We start from the raw sequence: 15,770 nt of genomic DNA on the forward strand, positions 1-15,770 counted from the left end.
CATTCCTGGGTGCCAGCTTGAATACAACGGCCCAGATGGCTTATCTCATGCCAGAAAAGCAACGACAACTAACTCATTACTTCAGAATAATGGCAACAAAGTCCCAACTCCCTGCAAGAAAAATTCTGCAGGCCTTGGGATTCATGGCATCTTGCATACTATTAATACCATTTGCAAAACTGCATATGAGGAAATTACAATGGTACCTGAAAAGCGTATGGACTCGACACAGCCACAGCTTGGAAACAACGATACATCTCATTCCCTGCCTGCAACAGGAGTTTCTATGGTGGTCACAGGCATGTCACCTCAACAAGGGTCAGCCGTTCACCATACCCCCAGCCAGGCAAACTATGACAACAGATGCATCTGACTATGCCTGGGGGGCACACTGCGTTCAAGGCAAATGGACTACAGATCAAAGAAATCTGCACATCAATCAAAAAGAAATGCTAGCTGTACAGAATGCTCTGACAGCCTTCAAGGACCTCTTGCATTCAGGACAACTCATAATAAGGACAGACAATACCACAGTAATGTGGTACATAAACAAGCAAGGGGGTACACACTCCTACCTTCTATGCAGGCAAGCAATGACCTTGTGGAACAGCACTGACTTACCAAGTTCAATTACAAGCTCAATTCCTGCCAGGAAAAAAGAACACATTGGCAGACGACCTAAGCAGGAACATCATGGGTTCTCACAAGTGGAAACTGGATCCACAAGTATTTGCAATGATAACTCAAAAATGGGGACTCCCAGACATAGACCTGTTTGCCAGCCCCCAAAACTATCAGATATCAAAATTCTGCACAAGGACTTTCCACCCTCGAGCTTGGAAAGTGGACGCACTCTCATTCACTTGGAAAATGTTGCCAGTTTATGCCTTCCCTCCATTGCCCCTTCTAACAAAGGTACTGCTGAAAGTCAGATTAGAGAGGCCACATATGATACTCATTGCACCAGACTGGCCACGCCAGCATTGGTATCCAATCCTAAGGAACATGGCCCATGGCCCACCATGGATTTTACCACAGATTTCTGACCTGCTTACCCAGCAGGATAATCAGATTCTACACAGCCAACTCAAGACTTTAAACCTGGCTGCATGGCAAATTACCTGAACAATCCGCCAACACCTCTTCCCCAAGCTGTTATGGATGTCATTCTAGAGGCCAGGAGGCCCAGCACCAGGAAAACCTATTCAGACAAATGGAAAAGATTCTGTGCCTGGAACCAGGCTAAAGGCCAAAATCCACTTGAACCAAACATTGCTCAGATTCTGCAATATTTAACTGAGATGTTGCACAAAGGACTTTCCTTTTCATCTATTAAGATCCACGCCTCAGCAATTTCAGCTCATTGCAACACAGATCCTCCATTATTTTCTCATCCACTCCTAAGACAGTACCTCAGAGGGGCTAAGAACATAAGACCGCCAAGGGAGAGCACCTACACCTACTTGGGATCTCAACTTTGTTCTGGAAAAGCTTACTCTGCCGCCCTTTGAACCAGCTTTTTCAGCTGATTTAAAATTTCTTTCATGGAAAACTGCCCTGCTACTAGCAATAACCTCAACTAGAAGAGTCTCAGAGCTGCATGCACTAATGGCAGTGGAGCCTTTCCTCATTTTCCACCAAGACATAATCTCTCTATGAACTAACCCTTCCTTTATGCCAAAGGTGGTATCCAGTGTGGCCCTAAACCAAACCATTCATTTGCCCACCTTTTTCCCAAATCCGCAGAACAAAGGAGAAAGACTCCTGCACTCTTTGGACATACACAGGCAGTTACGCTACTACTTGGATAAGACTAAGGCTTTCAGAAAATCTGACCAGCTCTTTGTAGCCTATGCAACAGGATCACAAGGAAAGGCTATCTCAAAACAGACCATTTCTAAATGGATAGGACATTGCATACATTTCTGCTACATGCATCATGGGAAACCGGTACCTGCTAACATTATGTCCCACTCCACCAGGGCTGCAGCTATATCAGCAGCCTTTCTCAGGGGAGTGCCAACCCAAGGATATTCTGGAAGCTGCAACATGGAGTTCAGTGCACACCTTCACCAAACACTACCACTTACCTCTATATTCTAAGACTAGAGCTGGTTTTGCCACTGCAGTTCTGCAGGGCCTACTAGCTTCTTCTAACCCTGTTTAACTCCACCTCCCATCCTTAGCTTTGGGATTCAACCCAAGTGTGATGACTGCAGCAGGGTAACACGATGAACATAGTACAGTTTTCTACCTACCATAAATGTAGATGTTCGAGCGTTCACCCTGCTGCAGTCCAGGTTACCCTCCCTCCATCCCCTCTTCACTAGCTCAACTTATCTTTTACAATTTTATCTTATACAATCCCTGTGGTGTATTTGCTTGTAACTAAAGGTATTGTGTTTTTTGACTCTAGATATATATATATATATATATATATATATATATATATATATATATTTTTTTTTTTTTGCCTACTGACGTCAGGGAGGAAGCAACAGTAACTGACGCCGGACCAGGACTTTGGAATTCTGGCCGACTGCGAGACCGCCTGACGGCAGGGATAACCCAAGTGTGATGACTGCAGCAGGGTGAACACTCAAACATCTACATTTATGGTAGGTACAAAACTGTACTTTATTATTAGTGTAGGTAGCTTATACTTGTGCCATTTAGTGCAATTTTTGGCCTTTGGCCCATTTCTGGCTTAGTTTGGTATCTCGTGTTCTGGTTTATTCTTAGAATTAGTAGTTGTAGGCACTTTTTGTGCATTGTTAGACTGTGTGTGTGTTAATAGGATAAGCTTGAGTTTTTTGCGAATTCCAGCTTATTACTGTGATTACTGTTTGAGTGTGTGATACTTTCTACTTTCTCTAACCTTTTAGGTCTGTTTCAGTTAGAAGACCTTATCTCTTCGTTACCCAGGCTAGGCCCATTTAAATTAGAGGACCTAGTCCTCGTGGTGTCTTTTCCTTCCTGCAGGGCTAGGCCCGTTTAAATTAGAGGACCTAGTCCTCTTTCTTCTTTTTCTCTGTGTGCGTGTGTCCTCTACTGTAGAATGTCTAAAGAGAGTAAGGATCATAAGCCATCTGGCTTTAAGAAATGTATTAAGTGCTCTCAAAAATGTCTATAACCGATGGTCACGGTAACTGCATTTACTTTTTAGGGGCCATCCATTTACAGGGGCCCTGTTTATTTTGCCATGCTTTCAGTCCTAGGGTGTTGCAGGAAAGGAAGTACAAGCTCATCCTAAAAGGTGGTCTTTAGCCCTCCTTTGAGGAAGATTTGTCTAGCTCCTCCTCATCTTCAAAATCCACTAAGGGAAAGTCTAAATCTTCTAAGAGGCCCTCTCCAACACCAGCTGGTGTCTTGGAGCCACCTCTTAAAATTTCAAATTCAGAGAAGCCCACTGTCTCATTGGCTCCACAGACCTTGGTGCTGACAGCAGTATTGTGATTGCAGTCAGTTCCAAGAATTTTGGAGCCGACCGCTGAGACTACTGAGACTGTTTGTTTCTCAGAGCTGGTCTATGGACCCTGTACTGGCCTCCTTGATATTGAAGTCTTCTATACCTCAGAGATCCCGCTCTCCTACTCTGTCATCCAGGTCTTCCAGGAGTTTATCGGAAGAAGATGTGGAGAGGGTAGTGCTGAGACTTCTGAAGTTATTTGCTTTGCCTAAATTGCTGTTGGCTCCAACCCAGTTGGTTCCGGAGGCACTCGAGTCTGTTCAACCCTCTGCGATCATTTCTCCTTCGAGCATTGCTGGTCTTTCGGAGCCGGAGTGCTTGGTACCACTGGTGGAACCTTTGGCTCCAGCTCCCCCTCTGGCTGTTTCAGAGCCGAGTTCTTGTCCGACACTCTCAGTGCTGTCCATCGTGTCTAGGGGCCGAAGCTCCCCGGTCGGCCCTGACAGGGATGCTTGGAACCGAACTTCTTCGATTCCGAGTCTTCCTCTCGGTGCGTCGGCTTGGGTGAGTTCGGACCCTACGTCTGTCTCGGAGCCGATGGCATCCTCTGTCTCCTCACAGCCAGAGAGGTTGACATTCGAGATGATGAGGAGTGTGCTGTCCTGATTGTCAGCTCCTACCAGAGGTACCGGCACTCTTCCCCCTAAGGTACCTACTTCTGTCTCAGCTCCTACTCCTTCCAGAGACAGCAGAGACCCGCAGCCTCAGGAGCCACCGGCTGGTGGCCTCCCACTCTTCCGAGACCACTCCGGAATGTCCTTCTGAGGAGCCCCCACGGAAGAGAACATGTAAGAGGAAGCATGTAGACTCCCAGGATGAGTCTTTGACTTCTGACACTGACCTCGAGGAGTCTGAAGGGTCCCTCAATTTGTCCTGGGATGATGTCTCCTTCGTAGACATCCTGGAAATCCTTAAACAGAAGTGCAGCTGGCTCACTGTCACCCCTTCTGATGAGGAGGCGGTGTACCTGAAAGCTTTCGGGTCTCAACCTTCTGCCTGTTGGGTGTCTCCACCTTTCGACGAACTGATGGATTTAGTTAGTCGAACGGTGTGGGATACTCCTGATGCCGTAGAGCCAGTCCCCAGGAGACTGAACAAGTTTCTTTCTGCCCCTCCAGGAAAAGATTTTTTTGTCTAAAGGTGTTCCTGTAAATGCCATGATGGTGGTGGTGGCCACTAAGAAGGAGCTAGCTGAGACGACTTCTGTTCATCTGCCGAATAAGGAGTCTCGAACGATGGACAGATACGGGAAGCATCTTTTCTTCAGCGGCATTTACCCTTAGATTGTTGAATTACCTTACTCACTTTACGAGGCTTCAGAGAGGTCTTCTTAAAGAATTAGGAGACTCTTTACAAGGTACATGTACTGAGGGAGTCCCTGACAAGGTTTCTGCCCAGTTGTCCATCTTGAACTCTATTGTCAACTCTTCTATGCGGCTTATTTTGTATGCAGCCGATGGAGCGAGTAGAGCAGCAGGTTCAGGAATTTCCCTAAGGCGTCCTTCCTGGATGCATTTGTGTAACTTTGTGGAACCATTTGTCTACCTTTACCAGTGTCCCCTTCGATGGTTCCTCATTGTTTGGATCCAAGGTAAAGGGCACTCTCACCCGGTGCGAGCAAGAAGGAAAAACACACTCTGCCATGGTAGTACATTTTACTGTTCCCTGTAGACCATACCCTAAATGTCAGAGGGGCGGTAAGATGTGGTTCAAGAAGTCCCAGAGGTTTTTCCAGGAGGCACAGGGTGACTCCTCCTTCAGAGGCAAAGGAGGAGGAGGAAATGGTAGACGTTGCCCTAGAGGCATGGGCTGTCCGCAAAACCAGGGAGGTCACGATTCCTTTCGGGACCGGCCTTACCAGCGCTCCTGATGTGGGACCTAACTGTGCTTCTCTGGGGCCGGTCGGGTGTCGCATTTCTTGGTATCCAGAAGCCTAGCTAAGTATCATTCAAGACAAGTGGGTACAAAGAATTATTACCAGGGGTTGTGTCATACCCCTTTCTCTTCCACCTTTTGTTCCCAGGAAGATCCCAGATGTTCCACCCAATCACAGGGATCAGGCAACTGTGGAGGTCAACAAGTTGCTTTCAGAAAGAGTCATCCCAAACCGTCCCAGCAGACCAAATAGGATCCGGAACTTACTCCAGATTTTTTTTAGTGCCAAAATGTACAGAGGACTGGAGGCCCATTCTGGACCTCAGCAGATTGAACGAATCAGTAAAGGAGAACAAGTTCTGGATGGTAACACTGCAATCTGTACTCCCGTTGTTAGGGAAGGACAATTGGATGTGCTCAATAGATCTCCAAGATGCCTACTACTACATAAAAATGGACAGGGCATCAAGGAGTCATCTATGCTTCTGGCTGGGAGCCAGTCACTACCAGTTCCATGCTCTGCCCTTTGTTCTCACCACAGCCCCCAGGGTGTTCACCAAATGTATGGCAGTAGTGGCAGCTCACCTGAGACGTCGAGGATTCCAGGTGTTTCCGTATTTGGACGACTGGCTCCTAACCGCCCCCACCAGGCATCTACTCCTTCAGAACAGGGACGCTACTATTCAGCTTTGTGCCCAGCTGGGAATTTCTATAAATTGGGAAAAATCTGCCTTATTGCCCTCTCAGTTTGTGATTTTTATAGAAGCATAGATAGACACAGTAAACATAGTGGCTCGTCATCCTGCCAAAAGGGCACAGCACCTGGTTCTACAAATTCAGCATCTTCTCCCCCTATGAAAGGTCAAAGCCAAGATTATTCTGCAGCTCCTAGGGGCCATGGCTTCCACCATACTATTAGTGCCACTAGCCAGGTTACACATGAGAATTCTTCAGTGGCTCGTGTTGTCCCAATGGTCCTTTCAGCACCTTCCATTATCTCTTCACATTCTGCTGATGGAATTTTGCAAGAAGGACCTCCTTTGGTGGACATTATCCAATCAGCTGACCACGGGCACTTCATTTGTTCCTCGCCAATCCGTTGCCACTGTGACCACGGATGCCTCACAGGTAGGATGGGGTCATTATCTAGGCAGGACTATCCAAGGCACATGGCAAGATCATGAGGTTCACCTGCATATCAGCGTTCTAGAGATGAGGACGGTGCTCCTGGTGTTGCAAGCACTTCATGACCTTCTGCCTCTGGGGACTATTGCAATACAATCAGACATGTTGGTAGTATGGTATATCAATAAACAGGGCGGAACCAGATCTTACCCACTCTGTCGAGAGGCCATGCGAGTTTGGAAATGGGTGATATCTTCCTAGCGGCAACGCACATTGCAGGGACAACCAACGTGATAGCCGACAAGCTCAGCCGGGCAATCCTGATGCCTCACGAGTGGTCTCTGAAACAGGAAATAGCGGGCAGATTTTCTGCAGATGAGGACAGCCTTGCTGCGATCTCTTTGCCAGCCCAATCATTGCCAAATGCAGCAGCTACTTCTCCCTCATCCCCCCTCTGTGGGAGTCACCGAGAGGCGCACTTGTTCACAATTGGCCCCTGGGTCTCCTGTATGCTTTTCCTCCCTTTCCTCTCATTCCCAAGGTTATTCAGAAAGTGAAACAGCTGGGAAGCAAACTGATCCTCATTGCTCCTTACTGGCCTCATCAGGTTTGGTTCCCCTTCCTCGGGCCTCTTCTCCTAGACGATCCTTGGATTCTGGATCCAGTTCCAGACCTGTTGACTCACATGTCAGGCTTGCTTCACCTCTCCTTACACACCCTCAATTTGACAGTGTGGCTGGTCCAGTTCCATCCCTAGACAGGCTTCACGACTTCTTGCCAACCGTGACTCGTTTCCGTACTTCTTCTCATAAATCTTCCACTAGGAGACTATATTCCAAATGGAGAAGATTCTCTATTTGGGAGGAGAAAATGAATGTTGACCCCTACACTGCCTCCATTCCAGTGGTTTTGGAATTCCTTTCTGAGCTTTTTCACCAAGGATCTGCAGATGCCACTATCAGAGTTCAATTGGCAGGGATTTCAAATTTTCATCTAGGTTTTCCAGATTCTAACCTGATGTCACGTAAGCTGTGCAAAACCTTCCTTAAAGGTGCCACTTTAAGACCCCCTGTTCAAGAACCTGTGGCCTCATGAGATTTAAATGTTGTGTTATCTAAATTAACATCTCTGCGCTTTGAGCCTTCTCATTCATCCTCTTTGAAATTTTTGTCTTGGAACACGTTTTTGGTGGCTATCACGTCAGCCAGACGGGTATCAGAGTTGCAAGCATTGTCTGTTAAACCGCCTTATCTGATTTTTCACAAAGACAGGGTGTCCTTTCGTACTAATCCCTCTTTTGTCCCAAAGGTCTGTTCCCATGCCACTTTGAATCAATCCATAGAACTTCAGGTTTTCTTTACAAATCACTCCCAACACAGCTGAGTACAAGTTTTACCAGCTGGATCTCCATAGACAATTACGTTTTTATTTGCACCGGACTAAAGACATCAGAAAATCAGATCAATTATTAATTTCCTTTTCCGAATCCAGGTTGGGCTTACCACTTTCCAAAGTAACTCTCGCTAATTGGATTTCTAGCTGTATAGCTTACGTTTACAATTTTGAGGGTAGACCTTTACCCTTTAAAATCAAGGCTCATTTACCAAATCTCAGTCTACCTCTGCAGCCTTTCAAGCCAGGGTCTCACTTGATAATATTTGTGCAGCAGCTACATGGGCTACCCTCACACTTTTATTACTCGTTACAAATTGGATTTAACCTCCAGGGGTAGAGCATCTTTTGGTTCCACGGCACTCAGGAGTATTTTTCCTTGAGCCACCCAAGAATAAGGCGCTAGGGACGCTGTCCCATATGTAAGAATGAAGGTGAGATAGGATTACAGAACATAAAAAAGTTATGTACTCACCATAACATTTCATGTTTGTAGTCCATCTCATCCTTCATTCTTACGAACCCTCCCTCCTACCCCCATCCCGGAAGTACCTGGAGACAGAAAAATGCTATCATCATTATTTATGGAGACCTTTTATTATTGGCTTCTTTCTGTATGTTGTTATTATTTCTCTTCGTTAGCAGCAAACAAGCTCTGGGGATTGTACTGGTGCACCATGGGATACCTACCTAGCCACAAGCCAACCAGAAGTCTTCCAGCTTGTAAATAGGCCGAGTCGGAGCCGAGGATCGGCTCCAAACCCATCTGAAAGAATGAAGGGTGAGATGGACTACAAACATGGAACGTTATGGTGAGTACATAACTTCTTTTTTTTTTTAGATGGTCAACATAGGGCATCTGCTTTAGGCCTGTGATTCTTTTAGTGAGGTATTTCTGCGGCCTTTCCAACTGTTGCAGATGTCTTGTGAGTTACGTACTAAATGGGGTGTTGTACTCTATAATGGGTCTAATAAGGGATGAGTACAGTGGGACAATGACCTCCTTTTTTCTGGATGAAAAGCCCTTAGTGATGAGGTGTGCCACATAGAAGGATTTCCTGACCGTTGTGGCAATGTGGTTATCGAAGGTGAGACCACTGTCCACCTGTGTCCCTGAGTCTCTCATCACACTTTTGGTGTTTAATGTACTGCCACCTATGTGGTAATTCATGGGTACATGTTTTTTCCAAAGGGGATAACTATACATTTCTTGGCCTTAAGCTTAAGCCCATAGCTCTGACACCAGGCATCTGTTTCTGTAAGGCCCTTTTGTAGAATATCCACATCATTTGGGGATTCAATAATGGCTCCCAGTTTGCAGTCATCTGTGAACTTTGTTAGCCAGAGTCCCTTAGTGTTGGCTTGTACTTCAGAGAAGTAGATGCCAAACAAGAGCGGTCTCAGGACAGAACCCTGAGGTACTCCACTTGTCACCTATCTGGAGCTGGATTTGGAGTCGGCTACTTTTACAGTCTGGGTTCTGTCAGTAAGCCAGTTGGCAAACCATTGAGTGATGTAGGGATTTATGCCCATCTTAGTAAGTTTATATATGATTCCAGAGTGTGGGATGGTGTCGAAGGCCTTGGCGAGGTTCAGATAGGCTGTGTGGACCGCCTTACCCTTGTCCATAGCTCTGGAGACTGATTAGAAGAAGTCAGTCAGGTTCAGGAGACAAGATTGACCCTTCACGAACCCCAACTGGGTGGGGTCCAGTGTTTGAAGGTTGCCAATGTCTTTGTTTATAAGTTCCATGATAATGTGTTCCATGCCCTTGCAGATCAGGCTCAGACTAATGGGACGGTAGTTCCCGGGATCCAAGGTGGATCCCCCCTTGTTTAGTGAGATAACTGTAGCTGTGCGCCACTCAGTGGGCACAAAGCCTGAGGTGAGGCTATGATTAAACATAACACTTAGGTGAGGTGCCAGTTCATTTTGTAGTTCATGTAGTATACAGGCCGGGATGTCATCTGGTCCCATGGATGTTATATTCTTAGCTTTGGAGAGTGCGGTTTCTACCTGAGTGGCCATGATTACCGGAATTTGGCAGTCTTTTGGTATTGAGATGGACCCTTTAGGGGGTGAGAGGGGGGGTGAAGTTGGCACTAAATTGATTTGCCAGGATATTGGCAATATCCTTGGAATCAGTATATTTAATGCCATTCTGTTGTAGCTCAGAGCAGATCTCAACATTGCCATTTATATTCTTGACATAACTATAGAATGCCTTGTGGTTGTCTTTGGAATCTTTATCAATTTTATTTTCGGAACTAGCTTTGGAGAATTTTATGAGGGATCTCAGCTTCTTACTGAGGCTGGTAAGAGAGTTTTTTTGCCTCCTCGGATTTTCCTCTTTTCTGCAACAGTTTCTTCCTTTTTTTCTTGAGCATTCATCTGGTGTATTCAGTGGTGTGCTGTTTTAAGTTTCTTCCTTCTGTTGTATAGTTTGTTTATGGCAGTAGACCACCAGATTGTCTTCCTTTTTTTGGAGGAGAGCATCTTGGTTCTATTTGGGATGGCACGATTCATGCACGAGTGGATGTGCTCGTACAATGCCTTAGTGTAGGATTCAGCAGTCGAACTTTCAGCTCCCATCTGCATGGGTGTCATGAAGTTTGTTACTTCTGACTTGAGTAGCATGAAGTTTTTTTACGGAGGTTTCCTTACTGGGGGGTGGAATGTGGATGTCGAGGGTGATTAGCTTATGGTCAGACCTGACCAATGGGGTGTGACCACTGGTGTGGAGCATCTATCTCCCATGTTGGTAATGACCAGGTCTAGGATATTGGAGCTTCTGGTGGGACAATGGATTAGTTGACCCAGGGCATTGGAATTTATGAATTCCTAGAACCGTTGGGAAAAAGGTGTTGGTACCCAAGTAGTTTTCCCCAGTTAATGGCAGGGTAGTTGAATTCACCCAGTATTAGGGTGTTTGGTTGTATCTTAATATTTTCCAGTATGTTTAGAAAGGTGTAGTGAGACTCTTGGGGCATGGTGGGGGATCTGTAGCAAGCTACAATTTGGATTGCAGTCTTACCTAGTTTTAGTTGCACCTGGAGAATTTCAGATGCATTGTGCTGGGCAACTAGCCTGGAGGTGTGAATATCCTTGGCGAATATAAACACTCCTCCAGTGTTTCAGTCTTGGTTTGGTGACCGAAAAGCGTAGTAAGAGTTGTAGCCTATTGCAGGGGTGCTCTCTGGAGCCTTGAACCAGGTCTCAGTTACTGCACAGATATCGATGTTCTCCATTTTTAGGAGTGCCGAGAGAGAGTGTATTTTGAGGTTTAGACTTCCAGCATTGAGTAGCATTACCTTCTGATTTTGCATGCTTGTATCTGTTATGGTGGTAATTTGGTCTTTGTACCTTGCCTAAAAAATGCCCTATAGGGGTGGCAAGAACCATAGCCACTACCCGGAAACCCAGGGGTGACACTGCAAAGCATTGAGGTCAGTGAATCATGTCATCCCAAGCAGACAGGTACTGGATCCCCTTAGAATGACACCAGAAACATAGCCAGTTGTTGAAGTCAATCATTTTTATTTGTACTGCTGTATCATTCTGTGTGATGGTAGGATACTGCTCAGGGCTAGGGTCATACCTGCCTGGGGAGCTCCACCATGTCACTTTTCATGTAGTCCAGGGAGGTGCATCTCCGGTCATTCACACCCACATGGACAATGACAGAGTCATGCTTGTATTTGTGGAGTGACCTGAGTGTGTGTTTTGTGTCGGATTCTGGCCCCTGATAGACAGCTGACTGCTACCTTCTCTTATTCCACCTAGTGAGTGAGACATCTGTGTGCCCCACTATTGAGTCACCTATGATTTGTGTATTGGGTGAGGTTTTTAGCCTTAGGTTTCAGGACACACTGTGGAGGTGAGCTGTGTGTCCTGTGGTTTGTGCTGTGTTGTGGTGGTCGAGTGCGTTTCTGTCTTGGAGGTCTCTGCTGTGTGGGTAAATTTCTATTGAGAGCCTTCTTGAAGATGGCTGTGTAGTTTGTGTTTTTATGTGAGAGATGTGATGGTGGGTGTTCTGGAGGGCTATGTGTTCCATGTGGTGTGGTGCAGGTGTTGACCTCCTCTTGACCAGCTAGTCCAGTCTTGGCTAGAGAGTGTGTAGCTTCCAATTTGGTGATATAAGTGCATCTCTCACAAGTCTGAGTGTTGGGAGGTAAGAGGCGAGGGTAGTCTCTGGGATACATACCTGTCTCTCCAGTAGGTCCCATTTGTATCACAGGCAAGGTTTAAGTCTTTAGAATGGGTAGTTCTGGTGCTGTTTGTTTTGCAGATATGCAGGAGGTCCATCAGAGTGGGGTCTAACAATGCCTTATATGCCAGGCATAGATCTCCCCTTAATAGCCTGTAGGAGACAGAATACAGGGATAGGGCCTTGAGGCGGTCTACATAGGACATGTTACTTCCGCCGTGTATTCTTTTAGTGAGGAACCTCTGTGGACTTTTCAGTTGTTAGATATGTCTGGTTAGGTATATACCAAAGGGGGCACTGTACTGAATGATAGGGCTGATGAATGCTGAATACAGTATAACAATGACTTCCTTGGATCTAGATGCCTTACCTTTGTTTGTAAGTTGCGCAACATAGAATGATATCCTCACTACTGTAGACACGTGGTGGTTAAAGGCTAGATTACTGTCTGTGTGTCCCCACGCCCCTGACTACTGGGTCAGCTCTTAAGGGTGTGTTGTCAGTATGATAACTACAAGGGGTGGGTGGTTTTCCGAAGGATACTATTATGCATTTTGCAGGCTGTGTCCCTCTAAGGTCCATACAGACCTGCACTTGGTGTCTGTATATCTTTGCCAAGTGAATTTCTCAACAACAAGTATCCTTGTGTGTGTGGGGGGTAAAGACAGCACTGTTGCACAGAGTATAGGTGTTCCTTCTGTAATTTATTGTACTCTGTGATGAATGATAGAGTTGACAAAGCTGTCGAGCACTGTTTCAGTTAAAGGAAATATTTCCTCACTGAGAGGAACATCAGCTTTGTGATTGTTCAGAATAACTGACGCCCTTTGTGTGTATGTATATGTGTGTGAGGGGGGAGGAGGTTATGTAGTCTTCATTCGCAGAAACTGTCAAACAGCTACATAATTAGGAAAAAAATAAATGCTTATTTTCCTTACATAGGAGAAAAACACCATTGAAGAGCAGAGTAAGATGCCCTCCAAGTAACTTCTAGTAGTGTTGATACATAATAGTATGCAAACTTGTCAAGCACAGTATGAACAAAAAGGTGTATGTGTGTGTGTGTTTGCATCCCCCTCTCTCTCTCTCTCTCTGTGTATATATTTATATCACATATACATTTGTGTATATACCGAGACAGTAGTTCTATGTATATTCTGAAGAAAATAGAACATCTTAATGGAACTTGTCCATAGAGAGTAAAGCAGTATCTTTTATCCACATAAACTGTTCCCTATTATGGCCATCAGGCTGTTGATGTATTTCCAGTAAGTGAACAATGTTGACAGAATGCCTTTGTGGAAAATTCCCCCAAATTAAATCTGAATTATCTTTTTCTGCAGGGACCATAGTAGATTGCCATTATCAAATGTAAGCTACTACTTGGATCTGTTGTAATAACAATGCATTCGGATTATTGTATTTTTAAAATAAAAAAATGCACAATTGAATTATTTCTCTGGAGAGTATGTTTTATGTACACTGTTCACAGATTGAGGAATTGAGGCTTTTTGTTGGATAACAATCTTATACTTATTTAAGGGAACAAGAAAACCATTAAGAAAGCAGCTGATTTTTATTTCATTTTACTGTCCTGGGTAAAAGTAAGAGAAAATTGGAAACCTACCTTAATTTTCAGTATAAGGTTACTTTATTAATTAGTTTGGTGAAGTTATTTCATGAATAGATTGTGAATTTTTTTCATAGTGGATTCTGTTGCCATAATAATTATGTACAGCAACTGAAATTTATTGTGTTGCACTACACTATGGTCATTCTTTCCTGCTTGTTTGTATAATACAGAAGTCACTTGTTTTACAATTTTTTTTTACATTTATTTTTCTTACTTGTTTTAACACTCTTGCAATACACAGTACTTGTATTTCCCTCCAAATCCTAAATTAGCTAATGGGTGGTAGGTACTTCCTCAGTACTTGAAAGCACACTGTACAGTATTCCACTTCAGAAGATGAATATTTTTCATGGTGCTGAACTGCACTAAGAAGAAATGTACATGTCTAAGACTCAGTCACCCATGAGCAACCCAGTGTATCCCATGAAAAAGAAAGGAACGTATCGGCTTTAGCCACTAGTTTAATTGTAAGATCATGTAGATTAACCATTTCTGTGACAGAGATAGGAAAGAAGCCCTGAGAGTAACCCATGTGACATGGGTTTGATTAGGGTCTATATTAGATAATCGAACTTTCAAAAGTTTGACTGTCATATGGTCGACACCATATGATCGAACTTTTAAAAGTTTGAATATCTAATAAAAAAAACTAAACTACACAAATAACCTACCTGAATATTTTAAGCAGGGGGCAAGCCCCACTGCACATCCCATACCCCCCTGCTGTTTAAATGTACCAACTTCGAGATCGCACTACAGTGCAGAAAAGGGAAATCTTCCCATTCCGCACTGTACCGAGATCTCTGTTAAAACGTTCAAACTTTCAAAAATCTGATCATATGGTGTCGACCATATGACACTCAAACTTTTGAAAGTTCGGTTATCTAACGTAGACCCTTTGATTAGCAGCCCTGGTCTCATAGGAGTCAAATGGGGGGTGGGGTAGTGGCATCTTTCCAGCTTACCTGTTCTGGAAGAAGGAGGAGAGGCATCCTTTGCTTAAGTTACAGCCCCTGGTGGAAATAGGGGATTTTAGTCGAGCAAAAAAGAAAAGGAGTTGAAATTATGAAATTTGCCAAAAAGTTGTCCATAAAGTTCCACATTGATATTATCACTCACTGGGATTGGCATGGAATGAATAGGGCATAAACAAAAATACCTACCGCTGGTGCCTGGATGGTACTTCACCAGGTTTCCATGATTTCCTCTCCACCCAGCTTCCTTAATCCCCCGCAATCAGGTGTTTGCATAGTAGGGCTCTAGTCTTGACAGGGTGGGGGCAAGCCTGTCAAGTTCTGAGGGGGTGTTGATTGTGGATGATCAATGAGGGGTTTCTGGACATAACAGATGGTAAAAAGTAGTGGGGAAAGCCAGGGGAAAAAATCATTGTCTCATTTAAGTGTAGTGTTAAAAGTGCCAGACAAGAAAAGATGCCATGCACCTATTTTTACTGCTAGGAAAAACAGAGCAGTGATTAAGAAGTCCATAGATTATATGACAGGCAGCCCCCCCCTCCCAACACACACACGCACACACACTACACTGTAAGGGGGTAGTAGTACCTCACACAGCTCTAATTTCTTTGTTGTGCTACAAGTACTGTTAATTTTCTTACTGTTCTAACTTCCCAGAAAGAGATGTATATATCCACTTTATGAATTGTGCTGCTCTTTCCACTGTGTGATGTCTTTTGTCTCTTCATTGCTTACTTGTTTGTTCTTTTGGCTTGATTTATTTCCTTAATGCAAAGAGCTACTTGATTCTTCTCATTTCCTCTCCTCCTCCTAAGTGTACCTCTGTTTTATTACCTGGGAGTGTGCTTGTGAGAGATGTCATTCTCTTCTTTTACAGTAAAGGATAGCCATATATCTGCTAATTAATTTGTTACATTCCTGTTTCTTATGAGCTGACCGTAATGATATTATTAATATGCTTATTCCCCTGCAGATCCTTTGGGTCCTGTGGAATTTGTAAAGAATGGTGATGTCATCAGGCTGCAGCACAGAGAGTAAGAAGACACTTTTACCCAAAATGTTGCTGAAGTCGTATGGCTTGTGACAAATGAGCAT

General features: G+C 44.5%; 1 protein-coding gene across 2 annotated transcripts in view; it reads left to right on the forward strand.

The window, feature by feature from the left end:
- The window catches only part of POMT2 (protein O-mannosyltransferase 2), a 1,453,485-nt gene that overhangs the window by 715,489 nt on the left and 722,226 nt on the right, over positions 1 to 15,770 (forward strand). For both annotated transcript variants that reach the window (XM_044073901.1, XM_044073900.1), the window contains exon 11: positions 15,649 to 15,709. In XM_044073901.1, coding sequence (XP_043929836.1) covers positions 15,649 to 15,709 — 61 coding nt within the window. The remainder of the gene's footprint in view (positions 1 to 15,648; positions 15,710 to 15,770) is intronic.

Source organism: Protopterus annectens, chromosome 6.part0, assembly GCF_019279795.1.
Source record: "Protopterus annectens isolate FY-2018-M chromosome 6.part0, PAN1.0, whole genome shotgun sequence".
Classification (NCBI taxonomy): domain Eukaryota; kingdom Metazoa; phylum Chordata; order Ceratodontiformes; family Protopteridae; genus Protopterus; species Protopterus annectens.